At 58.7% G+C, this 22,075-nt stretch overlaps 1 protein-coding gene across 2 annotated transcripts; it reads left to right on the top strand.

Moving 5' to 3' along the window:
• Positions 1 to 339: 339 nt before the first annotated feature.
• On the top strand, positions 340 to 22,025 carry TMEM8B (transmembrane protein 8B). 2 transcript variants are annotated; one of them, XM_077346654.1, is made up of 13 exons: positions 340 to 708; positions 6,416 to 6,605; positions 9,435 to 9,642; positions 10,356 to 10,489; positions 11,074 to 11,345; positions 11,880 to 12,067; positions 12,286 to 12,382; positions 12,573 to 12,696; positions 13,010 to 13,152; positions 13,843 to 14,021; positions 15,515 to 15,661; positions 15,965 to 16,081; positions 16,708 to 22,025. In XM_077346654.1, the coding sequence occupies exons 1-13, from the start codon at positions 483 to 485 to the stop codon at positions 17,056 to 17,058; spliced, it is 2,376 nt and encodes a 791-aa protein (XP_077202769.1). In that variant the 5' UTR covers positions 340 to 482; the 3' UTR covers positions 17,059 to 22,025. The 2 variants fall into 2 exon arrangements, with proteins under 2 accessions (XP_077202769.1, XP_077202768.1); XM_077346653.1 differs by having other exon boundaries at positions 11,721 to 12,067.
• Positions 22,026 to 22,075: the final 50 nt, after the last annotated feature.

Genomic DNA, 22,075 nt, shown 5'->3' with positions numbered 1-22,075 from the left:
CACGCGTGGGAAGCACCAGGCGGCCGGGTGGGGGACTCTCTCCTGCGGGACAAAGTAATGGGCTTTTAGGAAGGCCTCCTAGGCGCCACCCTTCGCCTCTCTCCCGCCCAACAGTCCCTGGGGACCCGGTCGGGCCCCCCAACCCCGAGCCCTGCTAGCACCCCCTCCCCCTCCCCGGGGCTGAATGGGGCCAGAATTCGGAGTGGGGAGGGGGGGCCTCGGGCGCGAGGCTTGGCGGAGCTGGCCGGACCTTCCGGGAGTTGCGCGGGGGACTGGGGGGGGGTGGGGGCGCCGGGGGGCTCCGGGGGTCGCCGGGCTCCTCCTCGTGCGCCCCTTCGGGCTGCCGGGGCTGCCGGGGCTGGCTGGCTGTCCGGCCGGCCGGTCTTCCCTGGGGGCGGGGGCAGCTGGCGAGCGGCGCGGGACCGGCAGCCGGCTTGACCAATGATGCGCGGCTTCCCCAGGCGGCTGGGCGCGCTGGGCCAATGGGGAAGGCGCGGGGGCTCCGGGCGGCAGCCGGCCCTGACGTCATGGCAGCTGGGCAGCCGCCTCTGCTGTCGCTGGCGCTGCCGGAGCCCGAGCCCGAGCCGGAGCCCTGCAAGGGAGCGGCGGGCGGGCGCGGCTTTGGGCGCAGCATGGGCCGGGCCGACGTGGGGCGTCTCCAGCTGCTGCTCCAGCTGCTCGTCTGGCTCCGACCGGGAGGCCCGGCCGGTGAGTGGCGGGGCCCGGGTGGGGAGGGGGGCTGGAGGGAGGGAGGGGGAGGGGGGCTGCCCCTCCCGCCAAGCGGTCTGCAGCCCCCGGCCCCGCGAGGCGAGGCTGGCGCTGGGGAGCTGTCCGCCGAGCCGGGTGCTGAAGGGCCCTCCTGGCCGGGCGGGGGGCGGCGGGCCGCTTCGGGGCGCGCCGGAGCTGTCCTGACTGGCGGTGCTAAAGGGCTGCCTGGCCCCCGGGGAGGGGGGGAAGGCTGGGGGGGGGAGCGTAGCCTCCTGGGCCCTTCCCCAGCCAGGGAGCAGGAGTCCCAGAGCCCCCCACCCTGGACGGCCAGCCTGCTTTCGGGGGGGGGGGGAGGAGGCTCGAAGCCCCCCCTCGCCCCCACCCCTTCCCTCGGTGATCCCCTGCTCTGCCCATGCACATGGGAAGGGGCTCCCAGGCTGCTGCCTCAAGGGACCTGCTGTGCAAGGAGAGGCCAGGCCAAACGGCACATGGAGGGGGCGGGTTATGGCAAAGGCCTTCCTCCTCCAGGGCCCCCAGGAGCCCGCTTGGCTGTCACCCTGCCCCTTCTCGCACCAGGGAATCATCAGGGGCCATTAAATTCCCCTCTGGGGATTCCCCTGGGCACCCTCATCCCATCTCTCTTCCGTTGGCTTTTGAGGCTCTCCCACCAGCCCCATGGGGGGCAACCTCTCCACATCCCCCCCCTCACCCAGATTCTCGCCAGGGCTTCTCTGGCAGCGGGGTGGGGGTGCCTGCCACCTGCGTCACTGTCACAGTGGGACTAGACTGAGCAGCCCTGCCACCCGCATCCTGGTCATGTAATCACTTCCTAATTGATGGCTTTCAGTGAGGATAATGAGCTCCTGTTCTTGAGGAGGGAAATGGCTGTGCTCCCTTGAACTCACAGGAATGTCTTTCATGGCCAAATGACAGCTCTTCCCTGGATTTACAGGCCAGCAGTTCTGCTGCAGCCTTTGGGAAGCCCCCCTCCCCCAGACCTCTCGCTCCTGCCCGGCCTGTCTCACCGTAGCTTCTGTTGCCTGCAGGGCCTTCCCCACCTCCCCCCCCCCACACACCCTGGGGACTCAGGGAAGTTTCCTGCCCCAGGACATATCCCCCCACACCCCGCCCCCCCTTCAGCCTGCATCGATCCCTCCAGTGTGTGTGTTTGTGTGGGGGACTGGCCAGGGCTCCTGCTGGAACTGTCAGGCTTGGGGGGGGGATGTTACACACCAAGACACTGTGGTAAAAGATTCCTCCTCTGTGTCCCCTCTGTAGCTCTGGGAGGGACAGACACCGGTAAGCAGCCCCCCCCTTCTCACTGCTGACTGAGTGGCGAGCAGGATGAGTGCAGGTCCCTTGCAGGAGGTAGAGGGGCCATGGCTCAGGGGTAGAGCCCCGGTGTGGCATGCAGAATGTCCCAGGGGCAATCTGCACACCTGCCAGTCACAGGAGACAAGCCTAGCCTTGGCTAAAGACCCCAGAATCTGGTCTGGGGCCCCAAGCCTGCTGCCCCACTCTTTCTCCCCCCCCACCCGAAGTCCGCTGGGCGACCCTGGGCCAGTCCCGCTCCTCTCCTGTGCTGCGGAGAAGGAGGGAAACTGCTTCGAGGCTCCCTAGGGCAGAGAAAGCTGACTCTTCTTCCCTGGAGACCAATAGCAAGAGTTAGGAGGATTTTGCCTCATGCAGGGATAGAAGTGGGAGGCCAGTCCTGCCAGTTAAAGGGGGAGGTCTGGAGCATCCTTGCAAGAATCCCTTCCCAAGCCTAGCCATGCCGTGATTCCTGGCCACGCTTTGTCTGTTCAAGGGCTTACATGGTCCAGGCCCTGGGGATCTGAAGGACCACTTCTCCCAGCATGTCCCCTGAGAACTAGTGGCTAGTGGTTAGAAGTGCCAACTTCCAACCTGGTGAGCTGGGTTTGATTCCCTGCTCCTCCACATGAAGCCAAATGGATGACCTTGGATTTGTTCCAGCCCTGCTAGAGCTGTTTTGACCAAGCAGGAATCTCAGGGCTCTCTCAGCCTCACCCGCCTTGCAGAGCATCTATTGTAGGGTGAGGAAAGGGAAGGTGAACGTAAGCCACTTTGAGAATCCTTTAGGGAGAGAAAAGCAGCATATAAGAACCAACTCTTCTTCTTCTTCTGTAATCTCAGGGCTCTCTCAGCCTCCCCTCCCTCACAGGGTGTCTGTTGTGGGGAGAGGAAAGGGAAGGCAAATATAATCTGCTTTGAGACTCCTTTAGGGAGAGAAAAGCAGCATATAAGAACCAACTCTTCTTCAGTAATCTTAGGGCTCTCTCATCCTCTCCTCCCTCACAGGGTGTCTGTTGTGGGGAAAGGAAAGGGAAGGTGATTGGAAGCCATCTTGAGACTCCTTCAGGAAGAGAAAATCTGCATCTGAAAACTAACTCTTCTTCTTCCTCTTCTTCAGTAATATCAGGGCTCTCTCAGCCTCACCTTCCTCACATTGCATCTGTTGCGGGGAGAGGAAAGAGAAGGTGACTATAAGGCGCTTTGAGACTCCTTTGGGGAGAGAAAAGCGGCATATAAGAACCAGGTCCTCGTCCTCCACGTCGTCGTCCTTGTCTTCTTCTTCTTCTTCTTCTTCTTCTTCTTCTTCTTCTTCTTCTTCTTCTTCTTCTTCTTCTTCTTCTTCTTCTTCTTCTTCTTCTTCTTCTTCTTCTTCTTCTTCGCACTATATGCTGCAAATTCCATCATGCTTGTGTTCCAAAGACGTACAACTGGAGCCAGGGCTAAAAAGGTTCCACCTGGAATCAGCTGCCAGCGGCAATCCAGGCCCCACCAGAGCTACCAGAGTTCTGAAGGGCCTGTGAAATGGTCCTCTCCCACCAGGCAGAGGCCAACACAGTCCTGTAACACTGGAGTCTCCCCGCCTGCTCTCCTCCCCACCTCCCCACCTGCCGTCATAATTTGAACTGTGGATCATGAAATTAGTTTACTTTGATTTCATAGTTTACCTTGATTTCAGTAAGGCTTTTGATAAGGTTCCACAGGAAATTCTTATTGACAAGTTGGTAAAATGTGGTATGGATCCTATTACTGTTAGGTGGATCAAGAACAGATTGACAGATCACACCCAAAGGGTGCCTGTACATGGCTGGTCATCTTGGAGAGGAGTGACAAGTGGAGTGCCCCAGGGATCTCTCCTGGGCCCTGTGTTGTTCTACTTATTTATAAATGTTTGGATGAAGGAATAGAGAGGGTGCTTATTAAATCTGCAGATGACACTAAACTGTGAGGGGTAGCAAACACACCAGAAGAAAGAATCAGGATACAGGATGGTGTTGACAAGCTGAAAAATTGGACTAAAATGAATTTTAATTGTGAAAAAGGTCACAAATGTTGCCCCCCCCCCAGGCCTTTTACTACCTCTCTGGGGTGCAGCATCTGGCACCGTACCTGTCAACATTGATTTTTAATTAATTAATTTATCTGTTAGATTTGTATGCTGCCACTCCCAGCACTGCTGGCCCGCAGCAGCTCACAACAAGATAAACAATAAAATACAAAATAGCAGATAACCATCATATATAAAACAGCAAAAAAAATCTTCTCCCACCTGCCCCACTAACTCCAATCCCCTTACCAGGATCTCACATTCTTGCCAAGATATCACCGTGCCCAAAGAGATGTGAATGCAGGGTGCCCGACTGCCCAGGTGTCTGACCTGGCCACTGGGATCTATGCAATGGTCACCCCTAGCCTAGAGTCTCGCTGCACAGGGCTTGCTTTGAGCCTGATCTGGACACTTTGACGGGTGCCGAGTGTAGCTGCAGGAGTCCTTGCAGGGACCCAGTGGAGAGCACGCTTGGAGCTGTGCTCTCCCAGTTGCACTGGTTCCAGATTGAGAACTGAATCAGGTTCGAGGGGTTGGTTCTCAGCTTTAAAACCTAAACAGTCTGAGGCCCTCGTATCTGCGAGTCTCCCTCCCCCATTACATTCCCCCAAGACATTCAAGCTCCAGTGATCAAAACTGGCCTCAAGTTCCCTGGCCTCAAAGAGGTGAAGCTGGCCTCAGCCAGGGCCAGAGAAGATCAGGGCCCAGTGTGATCTAAAACAGCTCCACAGACCCTGCAAGACAGAGTTGTTCCGCCAGGTCTATGGCTGAGGCCTGGACAGAACATCAAAAGTCTCACCGGCCTACTTAAAGCACCCAAATAATACCACCAAAGATGAAAGGATGCACTTTAATGGGCCTCTTTCTTTCTTTCTTTCTTTCTTTCTTTCTTTCTTTCTTTCTTTCTTTCTTTCTTTCTTTCTTTCTTTCTTTCTTTCTTTCTTTCTAAAGAGAAAGCATCTGTGTGTCTGAAATTGCAAGACTTGATTTTAATGCCAGTAATCTGATGATTCATATGGTTTTATTGATTTCATATAATTGTGTGTGTCATTTATCATGGTTGTGAGCTGCCCTGAGCCCCACGGGAAAGGGTGGCATACAAATAGAAAAATAATTTTTAAAATATTTAGCATCATCTTTGTATAACCCAAATACCCTATTAAAAATTCATTTTCTTGGCAATGTCCCACCTTTCTAATCTCTCCAGATCTCCTTGGAGAGTCATCCTTTCCTCTGGGGTATTTGCTACCCCACCCAATTTAGGGAGAAAGGCAGCTAATAAATGTTTGGTGTAATGGTTAGGAGTTCAGACTTCTACTCTGGCATACCAGGTTCGATTCTGCACTCCCCCACATGCAGCCAGCTGGGTGACCTTGGGCTCGCCACGGTGCTAATAGAACTGTTCTGACCGAGCAGTTCTCTCAGGACTCTCTCAGCCTCCCCCCCTCACAGGGTGTCTGTTGTGGGGAGAGGAAAGGGAAGGCAACTGTAAGCCGCTTTGAGTCTCCTTTGGGTAGAGAAAAACAGCATATAAGAACCTACTCTTCTTCTTCAATAAAAAGATAATTCAGTGTTATCCTGTAGTGAGAATGAAACAAATATTACTCCCACAAAGTTATGTATTCCTGCATCTAATTCTGAACAAGGCCCACTAAGGGTGGATCAAAACAGCCATATGCTCGGGCCAGGTGCAGACTAGGGGATGCTTGTACAAACCTGGGGCAACATCCAGATTTGCACAAAAAATAAAAAAAAATGTTAAAGGACTTGAAAGGAATATTTAAAGCTTTTTAGACAGAGGGCTGAACATGCTCAATTCCTACTTCTCCTCAGTCTTCTCCTGTGAGGGGAATCATGATTCTATGATTTTATAGGGGCATCAGAGAGAAGAACAGATCTTGTAAAGATGCATTGAGAGATCTCAGCTGGTATTTTGACAGTTGCTTAGTAACTCCATAAATAGGCAAAGCCAGTTGAGGGCAGCTGTTGCCAGGTGAAAAAGCAGGAGGGGCTCCTGTGGTGGTAAAGGTGAATGGGAAAGAGGGGCAGTGGTGGGGAGGGTGGCTGAGGTATCACCAGGTGAGCCAGGCAGTAAACGGGGAAGGTGTTCAGACCAGGATGGAAGGCAGGCAGGTGTGGGGTGGTGGCCAGCAATGCAGCCCCTTCTCTTGCGGTGGGTGCCATCTGGGCCCTAGGGAGAGCAGGGCAATTATGGCGCAGCAAAAGGCCCAGTGCTTCTGTGGAGACCTCTCTCTGGGGGGTGGGGCCAGGAGGGAGGCCTCCTGAAGCTCACCCTCCTTCCTGCAACCCTGACTCCCCCATCAACCCCCCCCCCCGCTTTCCTTTCAGATGGGCTCTTTGTCACCAACTATTTCACCCGGACGCCCCGCAAGCTTAATGCCTTCCGCTCCTTCACCAGCATCGAACTCTTCCACTTCCGCATCCCTGAGGACACGGCTGTGGCCGTCTGGAATCTCATCACCTTCAAAGAGCAGGGTGGCACCTTTGGGGACCAGTGCCCGGACCGAAGCATCACTGTGTGAGTGAGCGGGGGGGGGGCAGCGGCAGGGGGGTGTCGGTCAGCGAGGCTGGGCTTCAGGGCTTGGAACCCCAAATCCAGCTCCAAGTCCAGGAGCACAAAAGGGGCCAACACGACTTTCAGAGTCGAAGCTTCCAAGAGGCCAGGCTCTGAGGGAAGGACTGTGTGCTACTCACCTCCCTCCAGTCTGATGAAACACCATTGACAACAACTCTTTGAGTGCAATTCTCTAACCAATTCCCTATCCACCTGACTATCTGAAAATCCAGATTGCAGTCCTTCAATTTATCCATCAGAACATCATGGGGAACCTTATCAAAAGCCTTACTAAAATCTAAGTAAACGACATCAACCGAATTTCCCCGATCCAGCAAACCTGTTATTTGGTCAAAAAAGGAAACCAGGTTGGTCTGACAGGACCTGTTGGAGACAAATCCATGCTGACTTCCTTGGATCACCAAATTGTCCTCCAGATGTTTGCAGATCGCTCCCTTTATTATCTGCTCCATTATCTTCCCCACAACAGAGGTCAGACTCACTCGTCTGTAGTTTACCGGGTCATCCTTCCTCCCTTTTTTGAAGATCGGAATAACGTTTGCTCTCTTCCAGTCCTCCGGGACATCTCCAGTCCTTAAAGAGGTCCCGAAGATGATGGACAAGGGTTGTGCAAGTTCTCTGGAAAGTTCTTTGAGCACTCTCGGGTACATTTCATCTGGCCCAGGGGATTTGAACTCATCCAGTGCAGATAAATGCCTCTCTATATGTCAACCCAGAGACTATCTCTTGGCTACTGCCATCTCTAGATGTGCCTAAACCCTTTGACCTGTGGGAAAAAGCAGATGTAAAATAGGCGCTGAGACTTTCTGCTTTCTCTGCTTTCTCTAACTCCTTTAGAGTTTGTCCATCTGCACCCAACAGTGGGCCTATTGCCTCCTTTACTTTATGTTTGCTCCTCATATAACTGAAAAATCTTTTCTTGTTACAGTGGGCTTCCCTGGCCAATCTTACCTCACTCTCAGCTTTGGCCTTTCTGATGATTGATCTACAGTGCCTAGTAACCTGTAGGTACTCTTCTTTAGAGCTCTGTCCTTCCCTCTATTTCCTGAACATTTCCCTTTTCTTTCTTAGTTTCCGTTGCATGGGAACACCATTGATGGAAACCTTGCAAGAGTTTTAAGGGCAAGGGTTGAGCAGAGGTGCTCTGCTGTTCCTTGGGTCTACCCCACATCTACGTCATTGTGCAGATCTGGGCCTCCCCCCTCTTGGATCACTGTGTCAGTCTATTAGCAGCTAGAGCAGATGGCTGTAATTACTAAGAGTCAGCATTGCTTTCTCAAGAACAAGTCTTATCAGACTAACCTTATCTCTTTTTTTGAGAAAGTTAGTATCTTTCTCCTGGGGAGGAAAGCTATGGCAAATCTAGACAGCATCCTAAAAAGCAGAGACATCACCCTGCCGATGAAAGGGCCTCTAGTCAAGGCTATGGTGTTCCCAGTTGCAATGTATGGCTGTGAAAGTTGGACCATAAGGAAGGCCGAGCGTCAAAGAATTGAGGCTTTTGAACTCTGGTGCTGGAGAAGACTCTTGCGAGTCCCTTGGACTGCAAGGCGAACAAACCGGTCAGTCCTAGAGGAGATCAGCCCTGATTGCTCTTTAGAAGGCCAGATCCTGAAGATGAAACTCAAATACTTTGGCCACCTCATGAGAAGGAAGGACTCCCTGCAGAAGAGCCTAATGCTGGGAGTGATTGAGGGCAAAAGAAGAAGGGGACGACAGAGAATGAGGTGGCTGGATGGAGCCACTGAAGCAACGGGGAGGAGAGGTCGCCGGGAGGACTCACCAGCTCAGAGGTCTTCTTTGTCTGAGCGGGGAGTCCCCTGGCAGCCGAGTGGCACTCGGAGAGGCGAAGCGGCTCCTGATTCGCCCTTCCAAGTTATTATCCCAGACAGGGCCCGCCCTAACTCCTCCCCAGGAGGCCTTAGTGCTTTATTTAATCTGCTTCACAGGAGCGGTTAAAGATGATTTGGATGAAGGAATAGAGAGGGGGCTTTTGCAGATGATACTAAACTGGGAGGGGTAGCAAACATTCTGTTGACCAGAATGTTTGCTGCACTATGTACATCTTGGGTAGACCCCCCCCTTAGTCCTTCATTGGTTCCTTGGAGAAAGAGAGACAGAGAGACAGAGAGAGACAGAGAGAGACAGAGAGAGAGAGAACTGCACATCGATATCAGTTGCAAACTGTCATTCTCTAAGCAGGAGAATTGCACACAGCAAGCAGGAAGATATTGTGGAATGTGGAGGATGTGATGTCATCCAGGTGCTGAGTGCTGCCCTCCCTGCTCCATCTGTCTCCTCTCCCCCCACAAGAGGAAATGCGTGGAAGGACCCAAACCCGCATCTGGCCAAGCCCACAGTAGGCCTGGGGTCCCCCTTTCCCTCTGCAGTTTGGAGCATTCCTGCCCCGTTTTTGCCCAGAGAGTGAGTGTTGTAGAAGCCAGCGCCAGCCATCAGAGATGCCAGGCAGGCAACCCACCATATGTCTCAGGCCAGTCCCATGCCTGAGAGAGCAGCGGGCAGTGGCAGGAAGTGAGGCCCTCAATGAGACCCCCATTGCCCTGGCCTGAACCCCCATAGAGAAGGGGCTGAGCAGGGGCCATCCTGAAGGCCAGCGTATTTGGGGTCAAAAAGGCTGGGAGTGTGTGGGGGTTCATGTCTGAAGAGGGCACTTTCCAGGTCCCTCTCTTGGGTCAGCTCAGGGGAATGGATGCTGTTGTCCCTTCTGCACACAGGTGCTCTTGGGTTCACCCCCCTTTCTTTCCTTGGCAGGTATTTCCGCTCAGGGGCCCCTCCCGTTATCAACCCCCTGCACACCCACTTCCCCAGGGACACAGCTGTGCCGGGCTCCTTCGCCCTCACGCTCACCTGGACTCTGCCCAACAGAACGACCGGGGTCTTCAACATCACCAGCCCCCTCCCCGGGGACTGGTTCCTGGCTGCCCACCTGCCCAGAGAACAGGGCAGGATATCTGTCAAGGTGAGACCGTGGGGGCCAGGAACTCCCTCTCTGCTGGCAAAAGCAGCGTGGACAGACCCTGAGGAGGGAGTAGAGGATGAGGCCAGTTCCTTCCGGGGGGGGGGGCAGAAGCAGTGGGGGAGGGGAGCCCGTGGGGTCCTGGATGGCATACCCCCAAATTGGCTCATTTCTCCTTGCAGGCTTGGCTCTTTCAGGATCAGACTTTGTATTCCTGGTCAAAGGGAAAGATATATGGGAAAGACCGGAGCTTCTTGGGAGGGGGGGGGGAGCTGCTGACAGGCAGAGAGGCAGAGTGGGGGGCTGTGAGGGGAGCAGTCAAAGCCCTTATGAGGCCAAGAAATCCTGGCCTCATACCCACCCAGCCACCCAGTAGAAATCCCATGCTATGTGCCCCCCCCCCCCAGTTCTGAGACCAGCCCCCTTAAACCAGTGGAAGCCTCTCCTCCTGCCTGGGGTCTCAAGGGGAAAGGAAATGAGGCCAAAGGGGGGGGGAGGGAGGAGGGAGGAGGGGGCATTGAGCGTGCAGAAGAGCCAGGTGTCTCCAGGCCTAAGGGAAGGAAGTGGGAGGCACTCCCTGGGCAGGCAAGCTGCGGGGAGGGTGCTGCCTCCACGGGGAGAGGGGGAAAGGGAGAAAGCCCTGCTCTTTCTTCAGGGGGCCTGTGGGGCTGGGCCTCTTGCCCGCAGGGAGCCTTCTGACTGTGCCCCCTTTGCAGGGCCTTGCGGAGGACTGCCAGTACCTCTTCCAGCCACAGCTGATTGTCCAGCGCCTGGTGGGCATTGGGGTGCTGAGCCCCGGGTGCACGGCTGACCACACCCTCTCCGCCCACAACCGGTCCCTGCTCTACAAGTAAGGGCCAGAGGCACAGGCACGGCTTTCTTGGGGGATGGGGTGGGAGAGAGACACAGCCCTTCTCAACGCAGGAGGAAGATGGCATGGGGGGGGGGGGGAAAGGTTTTCTGAGGGAGGCCAGACTCCTGCACAGCCGTCCTTCACGCCTCAGGTTTTCTTGGCACAGAGTATGGACTGCTACAGCGCAGAATCTCTTCCTTCCTTCCTTCCTTCCTTCCTTCCTTCCTTCCTTCCTTCCTTCCTTCCTTCCTTCCTTCCTTCCTTCCTTCCTCCCTCCCTCCCTCCCTCCCTCCCTCCCTCCCTTCCTTCCTTCCTTCCTTTCGTTCTCTCTCCCTCCCTCCCTGGGCTCTGCCGTGGCTTTTCTTTGGCCCATGAAGCCCCACTGCAGCAGAAAGCCTTTCGATTCTGTCCTGCTTGTGCAGGCCTGTTGCAGGAGGACAGGAGAACTGCCGGCAGCCCGGGCGTGAGGCCCAGCCGTGCTGGCCTGTGGATGGGGGTGGTCTGCAGCCTCCGCTCCAGGGTCGGGGGGCATGCAAGGCAAGAGGGGCTGGCTGCCATGAGGCCTTCTGCTCTCCCGCCAGGGTCTTCGTCCCCAGCTATACCTCTCGCGTGCTGGTGCAGCTGGGGAGCTGCCGTGGGGACAACCAGAGCCTGGAGGGATGCCCGCTGTGGCTGAAGGCCCGTGGCAAGGCCCCCCCTCTGCACAACTCCACTGCGGTGGGCTGCCGGGCCCAGTCCCCCTGCCGCCTGGTCTTGGATCTCCCCTTCTGGCAGACCTGGTACTACGTGCTGGTGGAGAAGGAGCTGGGGCTGGAAAGCAGCTTCAGGTTCCAGCTGGTCGTGCAGCTGAAAGGTGAGTGGGGCAGCCGGGGAGGGGCAGAAGCCTCCACAAGCAGGGGCTGGAGCTCCTGTGTGCAAAGAGAAGGAGGAGTTTCCTGCATTCGGCAGGGGGTGAGACTGGATGACCCTGGAGGTTCCTTCCATGATTCTGTGGTTCTAGGAGGAGAGAGTGCTGGGGAGGAGAGGCAGGCCAAGGGGCCCAAGGCCAGGAGCCTGGCTTATGGAAGATTCTGTTGGCCCAAATTTGGCACAATCCAGAACCATTTAGGAAACAAACAGCAGCAAAACCAGCAGCTGGAGGAGGAGGGGTCTCATCTGAGAGGCAGGTGGGGATGGCTGGGTAGGGGGCTCTCTGCCCATGCCTCTGACCTCCTCCCTCTGCCTGCAGACTGCTCCCGGACAGGCCTCACCCGAGCCCTTTTCCGGCTGCCCGGCTCCAACCTGAACATGCCGCGTTCCTTTGGCTCCCCAGGGGGGGTGGCCGTGGCAGACAGCCTGCCCCCCTCCCCTCTCAACAGCTCCACTGCCCCCACCGCCCCTTCCTCAGCTGGCGAGCACTGCTGGCCCATCCGGCCCACCCTCCGCAATGAGCTGGACACCTTCTCTGTCCACTTCTACATCTTCTTTGGACCCAACGTCTCGGTGCCCCCTGACCGGCCGGCCACCTTTGCCATCACACTCCTACCTGTGCTGGATAGCGGCAGCGCCCTCAACCTGGAGCTCCGACTCAACGTGGTGCGTCCGCAGGTGGGGGGACCGGGGAGGGGGGCGCGGCCAGGGGGGCTCCACAGGAGGGAGGCGACGGAAGGGGCTCCTCTAGGAGAGGAGCTGTGGGAGGGAAAGCCCCCAGGCCGAGGCTGGCTGGAAAGGGTCCAGAAAATGGGGTGGGGGGTGGGGGCAGGGGTGTGATTGCTCCTGAGGGGTCCCTCCCTAATGGAGCTTCTGTTCCTCAGTCCTCTCTGCGAGGGGAGAATGCGACCGTCTTTGCTTGCTTGAACCACGAGGTCCCGTTGGCTCTGGAAGAGAATTCCTCTGTCAGCTGCGAAACTGGTATGGGGGGGGGGGGGAGGGCAGACACATCCTCTCACCCCTGCCAGGCCACTGCAGGTGGTGGAGCCCCCCCCCTCGTGGCCTCACCCTATAAGTGTGGCTGGTGGTCCTGCATGACGGGGGGGGCAGTTGGTGCGGGAGGGGGCAGCTGTGCCCAGGCCTCTGAGCCCCTGCTGTGTTTCCTTGGCAGAGCTGCTGGCCGGCTTCCTTCTGTCCCTCAACGCCACGGCCCCCCTCACCCGCTTGCGGATCCCCTACCCCCAGACAGGGAGCTGGTACCTGAGTCTGCGCTCACTCTGCCCCTCTGACCGCGGGTAAGGCAGCCCCGGAAAGGCAGGGAGGGCCTGCCCCACAGAAGGGGTCTACTGGCATAGACTTGTCAGCCCCAAAGCTGCAAGAGAGTAGCTGTTCTGGGGGTGGGGGGCGTGGGGAGGGCTGCGAGGCAGCAGGGGTCCTTGCGGGGTCCTGCTCATGATTATTCAGCCGGGGCAGAGGCCTCGGCTGTCTGCCACCCTGCCCTCCCTCCTGAGCCTCCTCCCAGGTGGTGAGCACACGGAGGCCCCACACAAGGCGCAGGGGGCAGGTCCCCAAGGCACCCTGGCTCACTCCCCCCTCCCCCCTCCCCAGGCTGGAGCCCTGTGGGAACGTGACTGCTGAGGTGTACCTGCGGACTTACCTCTCCCCCTGCATCGACGACTGCGGCCCCTATGGCCAGTGCAAGCTGCTGCGCACAAACAACTACCTGTATGCAGCCTGCGAGTGCAAAGCGGGTGAGCCGGGGGGGGGGGGGCCGAGCCATGGGGCCCGGCAGTCTGCTCCCAGCAGCCTGGTTGGGGTCCCTCTGCCCACCTTCAGGGCTGAGTCACCCATGGAAACAGGATGGGAGGCCTGGGCGGCCCGTGGGGCCTGTGGCTCTGGTCTGGGGCCCAATCTGGGGCCCAATCTGGATCAGGACCGTGGCTTACCAGGAGGAGGAGCTTGTGCCTTTTTCACTGCCCTGGGCCCTCGACCTGGTCCCCATGCGGAGGGGGGGCTGGCACGCAGGGGTCGGCCCAACACAGTTCCTGGGAGGGGAGGGATGGAACCTCCTGCCCCCCCCCCCCGCTGGAGTTTCCATCCAAATGGCCAGAACACCCCATGGCCAGACCACCACCCTCCCTGCTGATGGCCAGGGGCCCCTCGTCCAGCGCAGGGCAACAGGCAGCTCCAAGCAGAGACAGGCAGGGCTAGCCTTCAGCCTCAGGACCACGGACCAGGAGGTGCCCTGGCCTTCTTGTGCCAGTCACACCATGGTCTTCCCGGGGCACCCTGGCTCCACCTGGACAGACACTCCGGGAAGTCCGCTTTTTCCTTGGGCCGGCTGCAGCCATGGAGGGGGGGGAGGAGCTTTGTGTAACGCCCCATTGGGAGTGGATCCGCCTGGCCCCCAGCCTTGACCCCGTGCCTCTGGCTCCCCACAGGCTGGAATGGGTGGGGCTGCACAGACAATGCGGAAGCCTTCTCCTACGGGTTCCAGCTGCTCTCCACACTGCTCCTGTGCCTGAGCAACCTCATGTTTCTCCCGCCGGTGGCCATTGCTGTGCGGAGCCACTACCTCCCGGAGGCAGCGGTCTACATCTTCACCATGTTCTTCTCCACTGTGAGTGCCTGTGGGGGCAGGGGGGGGGGGGGGGCTGGAGGCAGGCAGGCAGGCAGGCAGCCCCTGGCTCTGGAAACCTTTATGCCAGGGGGGTCTGGGCCAGAATGACCAGCTGGCTATAGCACTGAGGAGTCTAATCCCACGGTTCGTCTCCGGGGGCAAAGATCCGGAGCTGTTTCCTTTGGCTGTCCCAGGGCCCAGCTCTCCCAAGGCCTCTCCTCCCTGAGCATATCGAAGCCCATCCCAGACACTCCCTGGGCCTTGTGCCTGCTGTGCTCGGGGGGGGGGGGGGGCTCAGATTCCCTGTGAGGAAGGGCTCTCTGCTCTGTCCTGCACAGAGATGCTTGAGTGAGGCTCCCTCCTCAGCCATCTGTGGGATAGTAGGCGAATTCCCTCCAGGCCAGGCCGGATTATGGAGATTTTTGGTGGTGGGGGGATCACTGTGAGTGGGCGGGTAGCTGTGAGTTCCCGCATTGTGCAGGGGGTTGGACTAGAGGACCCTGGAGGGCCCTTCCAATTCTATCACACTATTTTTCCCCCGACAAATTTGCCTTTGATCACAGGCCGTGTGTAGAGGTTTTTTTGAACTCAACCCACCATCTGACGGGTGTGTGTGTGTGGGGGGGGGAGACAAACCCCACTTCCTCAGGCAGCTCTAGAACCACCAAGGGATGCAAACGGGCACAGGAGGGAGCTGGGCCACAGCAGCAATGTCCACGAGAAAGGCTCCCTGCTCACCCTCGCCTGGAAGAAGCTGGCAGCAGACAATGGGCTGTGCTGAGCTGAGCTGGGGGCTTCCCTTGCTGAGAGCATCAGCACTGCACAGCCCGGGTCCTCCTGGGGCCCTGCGGGGAGAGGGCGTGTCCAGAGCGGGAGGGAGCCGGCTGTTGATCCCAGCATGGAGTTAGCCCCATCTTCACGACCGCGTGATGGTCTCTTTCCTGCTTAATCACCGGCAGTCCCCATCCCAAGGACCGAGTCAGACTCCTTTGGGCCCCCAGTGTTCCTTCTTTCCACCGTGGTCACTGGGCAATACCTCCCCCACGGCTTCCCTGTCCGCCAAGGGGGTTCCAGCTCCTTCATCTTTGCTCAGAGGCCGGTAGCATTAGTCGGCCTGTGAAAACGGCCTCTGGACCACAGTCCTAGATTCCCCTAAGGCAGGCTGCCCACCTGCTCTGTCCTTCGGGAGCACCACTGCCACACCTGGGCACTAAAAACGACGGAGGTGGGAATGGGAATGGGGTCCATTCAGCTTCTTTCTCAGGCCAGGTGCACCATTAGGCCGGCCACAAACTTGGGGGGGGGGCAGGTTCCAGCCCAGGACTGGGGGGTTGCCCGGGAAGGCCCTGGGCCCAGGAGAGGCGCCCTGGACAAATGTGCCCAGAGTGACTGCTCCTTGCTGCCCCCATGGAGGTCCGCAGGGGGTGGGGAGCACGAGGGGACCTCTGCAATAACTAACCCCCCACCCTCCCCCACACCCGAACTCCCACCAGTTCTACCACGCCTGTGACCAGCCGGGCATCGTGGTCTTCTGCATCATGGACTACGACGTGCTGCAGTTCTGTGACTTCCTGGGATCCCTCATGTCTGTGTGGGTCACGGTGATCGCCATGGCCCGGCTCCAGCCGGTGGTCAAGCAGGTAAAGGAGGACTCCCCCGCAGGTGGCCTCTGGGAGGTGACGGCTTCATGGGAGAATGGCCACAACCACGTAGGGGGCTGGGAGCCCCCCTAGACGACTCCTGCCACGGGAAGGGACTCTCTGGTGGACCACGTGGGACCCTTAGAAGAGCGGGGGCACAACCAGGCTGAGTGGCGGCTGGGAGCATGGAGGGGGCATCCGTGCAGGGAGCCACAGCAGTAGGTGGGGGAAGTATGTGGGCTGGCCTCTTGACCTCCCCCCCCCAATGCAGTGGGCTCACCTGTCCCTCCCCCCTCTGGGCAGGTGCTGTACCTGTTGGGTGCCATGCTGCTCTCCATGGCTTTGCAGCTGGATCGACACGGCCTCTGGAATCTGCTGGGACCCAGCCTCTTTGCCTTGGGGATCATGGCCATTGCGTGGGTAAGGACGAGGGGGAGGGTCTGGGGCAATGCAGAGGCAACACAGAAGCCCAGGCCCACCACCCCCCGGCAGGCATAGCCCTGAGCTCACCTGCACACCAGTACACAGAGTTCCCTCGCCCCCCTGCCCCACCTCCCTCTGACCCAGCCGGTGGGCAGGCAGTGTTTGCCCAGCACTTCACGCAGCCCAAAGGGTGTTCTGGAGCCCCTGTTCCTTCCTCCAAATAAATCTGTTGCGGTGTGGCTTGCTCACCTGAGCCGTGATGCCGAGGTCGCTCCATCCTGATGGGCCTTTGGGGGTCAGGGCCCCCTTGTGGGCCATGGGGGGAATCTCAGGTCCAGCTGGCCCACTGAAGACTAGGAGAGCTTTCCTTCGAAGGTTCCTCTGGCCAGTGAGTGGCTTGTGGGAGGGGCCTGAGCCCTGGCCACCTCCAGCTAGGGGGAAAGGTAGGATGAGCCCCGGCCCAGTGGTTGAGCACTAGGTGCCCCCGCTGCCCCCCCCCCACACACACACACACATACACCCCAAGGGCGGCCAACGTGGCCCTGGTGGGAAAGTGCCAGGCCAGCTTATGGGGTCTGAGCCCAAGCCGGGCCTCTCCTGACAGGCTCTCCTTCTGCCTGCAGACTGCCCGGAGCATCCGCCGGAGACACTGCTACCCTCCCTCCTGGCAGCGCTGGGCCTTCCACTTGCTCCCCGGAGCGCTGATTGCTGCCTCAGCGGTGCTCCTCTATGCCTTTGTGGAGACGGAGGAGAACTACTTCTACATGCACAGCATCTGGCACATGCTCATTGCTGGCAGCGTGGGCTTCCTCCTGCCCCCCCAGGCCAAGGCCGGCACCGAGGAGGCCGCCTTTGCTAGCCCCCTGCCCCGCCGGAAGGGCTGCGGCTACCGGCTCTGCATCAACGAGCAGGAGGAGCTGGGCCTCGTGGACCCCGTGGCTGGCACCTCCGTCACCAGCGTCTGCACCAGCTGATCGCGGCTTGGACAGACTCGGCAGCATCGAGCCCCGTGGCCAGAGACAGACCACTGCTAGGACGCTGCCCCCCACTGCCCCCCGGCCCAGGAGCCCTGGCCTGCCCACGGGTGCTCTCGCAGTGTGGAGAGGGAGCCCCGCATGCCATTGGGTGCTGGCCTGTGGCTCAGGCCTGGAACGCACACCCTCCTGAGGCTCTGCTCCGTTGCTTGCCCCTCCCTCCGAAGCACAAGCAGCCCCACGAGGAATTTGGATCCTGCTGGCTGAGCAGGAGGCTTGGACACAGAGGCCCCCTGCTGGCTGGTGGGCTGGGGCTAGACCATGGGCTCTGTGAGGGCATGCAGAAGGGCCAGCAGTGGCACTCCAGCTGTGATTCGGGGCCCTGCACCGTAGGACACTCGCTGGATTGGTCGGCTGGCCTGCCTTCCTCCTCAGTTGGGACCTCTCCACCAGCTCAGGATGTGTGGGCCATTTCTCCCCTTTGCCAAATAACCAAGGCCAGAAAAGCCCGCCCTCTGTGTGTCCTGCCTCTCTTGGAAAGGGAGGGTGGGATTGGGTTCTGGGCTTGGCAGCACACAGCCATGGGGGGTGGAGTCTGCTCCTCTGGTCCTGATTGCAGCACAGTCACGGGCCTTCTCCTGAAGCCTCATCTGCTCTGCCGGCTGCTCTGCAGGATCCGGCCAGCCCCCAGCCTTGGACGACTGGGAGTGCCTCCCCCCTGGCTGCCAGAGAGCCACCACCTGCGGCACGAGATTCCATGCACATGCCGAACCATTTGGCTCCTTGGGCCGGCTGGCCTGCCTGCCTGCCTTTCTCCCACTTCAACTGGCTTAGCCTGAGGAGGGAGGTGAGGAACAGAAGCCCAAGGGAGCCAGGAAGGGAGGAGGGGGAGGAGGAGGGGGAAGAGCCCAGTGGCTCCCGGAAGCTCCCTGGCCGGCCCACGAGCCCGTGGGCTTCCTGAGCCTCCATGCAGGCATCTTCCCTCGAAGGCAGGAAGGGTGATGTCACCACCCGTGCCAATGGAGCAGATGGTCACAATGGCCCGTTTGGGGCAGTAGCTCAGGCTGGACCTGCTTCCAGGGGAAGAGGGGGGACTGCAAACAGGCTCCCTGTGTCAGGAACCAAGTGGCTGAGACCCAGCAGGTTCACACAGCAGACCTCACTCTTGGGCTTCGGCTTGAAGCTTTAAGCCAACGTCTTTATTTGGAGAGGGATCAGCACATCTCATGAGCTCTTAGGCAGGAATCTTGACAGAGACACCGGGACGGGGGATTGCATAGAATAGATACCTGGGCCTGGGGACGGGAGCAAGGAACTGGCTTTTGGTGGGAACCTGGATTCACACGGGAAAACAACAATACTGTTCTCTGATCTCAAAGGTGCAGAAGCAGCTCAGGCAGCCATCTGGTGTTTGGCCCTGCCAATGAGGCCAGCCTTAGGGCAAAATGATGAGAAAGTAAACGCGGGATGAGCCTTTGAAATGCAAGGAAGGGACGGGAGGGGCACTGCTGAGAGGACCCAGGGAGGTGCCACAACTCAGCTGGAGGTCCAGGAGCATAAAGGAACAAAGCAACCTTAAAGACGACGAAAGACTCGCGTCAGGAACTAGGGGTTCATGACACCCTGAAGGCCTCGAACCCGGTCAGTCTTGTCTCCTCTGACCATCAGCAGCTCTCCAGGGCCTCTGGTGGAAAAGGGGTGTATATCCACTGCTACCTGATCCCTCGAAGAGAACCCAAGTGGGATCAGGCCAGTGAGCCATCCAGGCCATCCTGGTGACCTCAGGAGGTCCATCAGCAGGGCCAGGAGCCCTCCCAAGCACCGGCCAGTGAGTTCCCTGCATCTGCTATAGATGCTGCTGGGGATCCCTCCTGGGCCCTTCTGCACCCCTAAGCCACTCCTGCTTCCCTTGGGAGGGTCCCTGAGGCTTCACAAAGCCCTCAGGCCCAAGAGCCGTAGCCATAGGACCAGTGGCCCCCTGCCAGGCAGCCCCACCCCAAACCAGCCAAAGCATCCATCAGGTATCCCCCCTCCGCCCCCCCCCCCCCCCGTGGAGGCTGCAGAGCCAGCAGAGCGGTGGGAGACCAGGCAGAGGCTCTGGACCGTCAGGCAGGCGCAGCGGGGGGTGGGTGCAAGAGCAGCGGAACAGCCCAGAGCTCTGGGGGGGGGGAGGCAGGCTCAGAGGCAGGGGCTGCAAGGAAGACGGATTCAGCTTCTTCCAAGAGGTGGGCAGGGGGGCCAAAGTGCCCCGTCAGCTCCTCCACGGGAGTTACAAGCCGCGACAGAGGGAGGGGTGGCAAGGATCCAAGGCAACTTGGAGGAGGCCAGGGAGCAAGGACCCACTGCTGGGGACTGTCCCAAGGTGAGGGAAGCAGCAGGACGTCACCTCCACGGGGGACCCGCATCCTCCTGCATCCTCCTGCATCCTCCAACCCGCATCCTCCAACACAAAAGACAGCCAGGGATTCTGTGTGCTGAGCCCTGCATCCACCACAGGTCCCAGGGGTAACCCCCAATTGTCCCCAAAGTCCAGCCTCTGGAGCCCAGGGGAAGCTGGACGCATGTCCCATCCTGGATTGGAGGGAAAGGAGGAGACTGCTGAGTGGGGTGGTGGGGGGGAGGGGGGCTACCTTAGGTTTCATCTCAGCTCCAGGAGGGAGGTGGCTCCAGGCCATCCCAGGGACTGCTCGCTCCCCAGGACCTTCTGTCCCCCCAGGGGGCCTTGGGCAGTGCTGCGCTCTTCCCCCAGGCAAGAGCATGAGGGGGACGTGGCCGAGCTGGACCTGGGCTTGGTCTCAGCAACCCCTTGAGTGATGCACACTGTCAAGAAAAACAGGGCTCCACTGAAGACCACCCAGAAGGAAAGCCTCAGACCGAGGCACCTTGGCCCACAGAAAACCCAGCAAGCGAATGGGCCGCCTCGCCTCCACTGGCTGTGGAGCACCAACGCCTTCCTGGGGACCAGCCTCTTCAACCTGGGGCCACACAGAGCCTCCTGACCCCACCCCCAACCAGTCACGGGACAGCTTGGGCGGGGAGATGCCCCATAACAGACCCATGGCTCATATGTCCATGAGCACCATCTGCAGGCCTGACCCAATACCTGCCCCTGAGGGAGCGGCCCCTGTGGTGGGACACCCTCCCTGGCTCTTGGGGGTGGGGAAAGGAGAAGAGTCCCTTCCAGGAGTCACCAGAAACCATAGAGTTCCAGGAGATCTCTAAAGAGGTGTGATGTCACTTCTGGGTTTTCCATCTGGACAGTTCTCTCCGCCCCACCCCCTTCCCATGGCAGGCAGTCCCATAACAAACAGCAGTTTCCCAGCCAGAGGGAAAGGGGCTTTGGAGAGGGGTGCCGTGCTGCTGCCCCCCACGGAGGCCTCTCTGCTTCCCAGGTCTTCAGCTATTTGCCACCCCCGTGTGAGCAACTCTGACTGATGGAGGGAGGCCAGGTGGTGCTTATTTTAAAATCCTCGAATGAAACCAGTGGGATAAAACAGCCACAAGAAATATAAATTATGGTCCCTTAACATGAGATGTCCCCTTTACCAGGCCACAAGTCCCAACCCATTGTGCAGGACACTGAGAAGGTGTGCCGGCCACCTCCCCCAGGTCAGGCTAGCCAGAGGCTGCGACGGCCAGGGTCCGAGCCCTTGGCATTCCAAGGGTTCTTTGACCAACACAGGCAGCAGAAGCTCCAACACAGTGCAGTGGTTAAAAGCAACAGCCTCTAGTCTGGAGAACTGAGTTCAATTCCCCACTCCTCCACAGTCAGCCAACTGGGTGACCTTGGGCTGGTCACAGTTCTCTCAGAGCTCTCTCAGCCCCACTTCCCTCACAGGGTGTCTGCTGTGGAGAGAGGAAGAGAAAGGAGTTTTTAAGCCCCTTTGAGTACTGAAAAGTGGGGTAGTAAAACAGAGCTCTTCCCTTCTTTTTCTCCCCCCCCCCAGATAAAGATGCTCTTGGTCCCAGGCTTAGGGTGGGGATGGGGGACGGCCAGAGCAGATCCCAGGTAGACCACAGAAAGAGCCTCCCGCTCTCATGGGCAGCTGCCTCTCCCCCCCCCCCCAGGCCTCCTTCTTGCCCCTTCCCTCCACGAGAATCATTGTTTGCGTTTCATTCTCTGTGCTGCATTGAAGCCAACCTGCAAACATTTTCAGAGCACCCAGTGTCAGGGTGGATCGGCTCCCCCAGTTGAGTTCACACGAGGACTTCATGGGAGACAAGGCGGGGGGGGGGGGAGGAAAGGCACAGGGATACAAATGGTGAGAGGAGGCACATGCCAGATGGGAGGGGGGGATCTCAAGGAGGCTGCTGTACTCCAGAGAGCTCCAGCACTTTGCAGGAAGGGCCATCCTGGCCGGGGAAATGTGGCCATCTTCTGGCCTCATCAATGTGGAGCTGTCCGTCACAGGGGGCTGCTCAATTTTCGGTGTAGCTGCTCCTCCAGGAAAACCAGCAAGAAAACTGCCCAACTCCAGACAGCAGCTCAGATTTCTTCCGAAGCAATCCGCAAAATCACTGCAGGATTCCACCTCTGCACCCAGCTGCCTGCAGATTTTGCCCAGGCACAAGCGGAGAGACAGAGAGAGGGAGCCTGCACCCCCCCCCCCTGGACCCTCCAAACGCAGTGCTGTCCATTCTGCAAATCTCCCACACGCACATGGGCACACACATGCCTGCCTCGTTCCCATTCAAGGCCAGCCCCCCCCCCCCCCCCGCTGGCATTTTTAGCAATGGCCATCGGATGCTGTTTTCACAGAGGAGGGTGCTTCAGAAATCCCACAAGCCAAAGTTTCCCATTTTCACACCTGGGCAAGCAAGAAGTTCATGGTTAAGTGAGGGGGAATTAAAAAATGGGACTTGGAGAACGGCTTTGTAGGCTCAAAGCTGCGGCCGGGGGAGGCATATCCAGGTGACCCCACATGGATCTAGCATTCAAGACTGATGATTATGGCTGTTCTTTTGACTAGGACTGGCATGGGGGGGGGGGGTTAGGGCTTTTTTTTGTTTTACTGTT

Source organism: Paroedura picta, chromosome 7 (genome assembly GCF_049243985.1).
Source record: "Paroedura picta isolate Pp20150507F chromosome 7, Ppicta_v3.0, whole genome shotgun sequence".
NCBI classification, from domain to species: Eukaryota; Metazoa; Chordata; class Lepidosauria; order Squamata; family Gekkonidae; genus Paroedura; species Paroedura picta.
The sequence above is the reverse complement of the archived record's forward strand: the minus strand, read 5'-3'. Positions and strand labels throughout refer to the sequence as shown.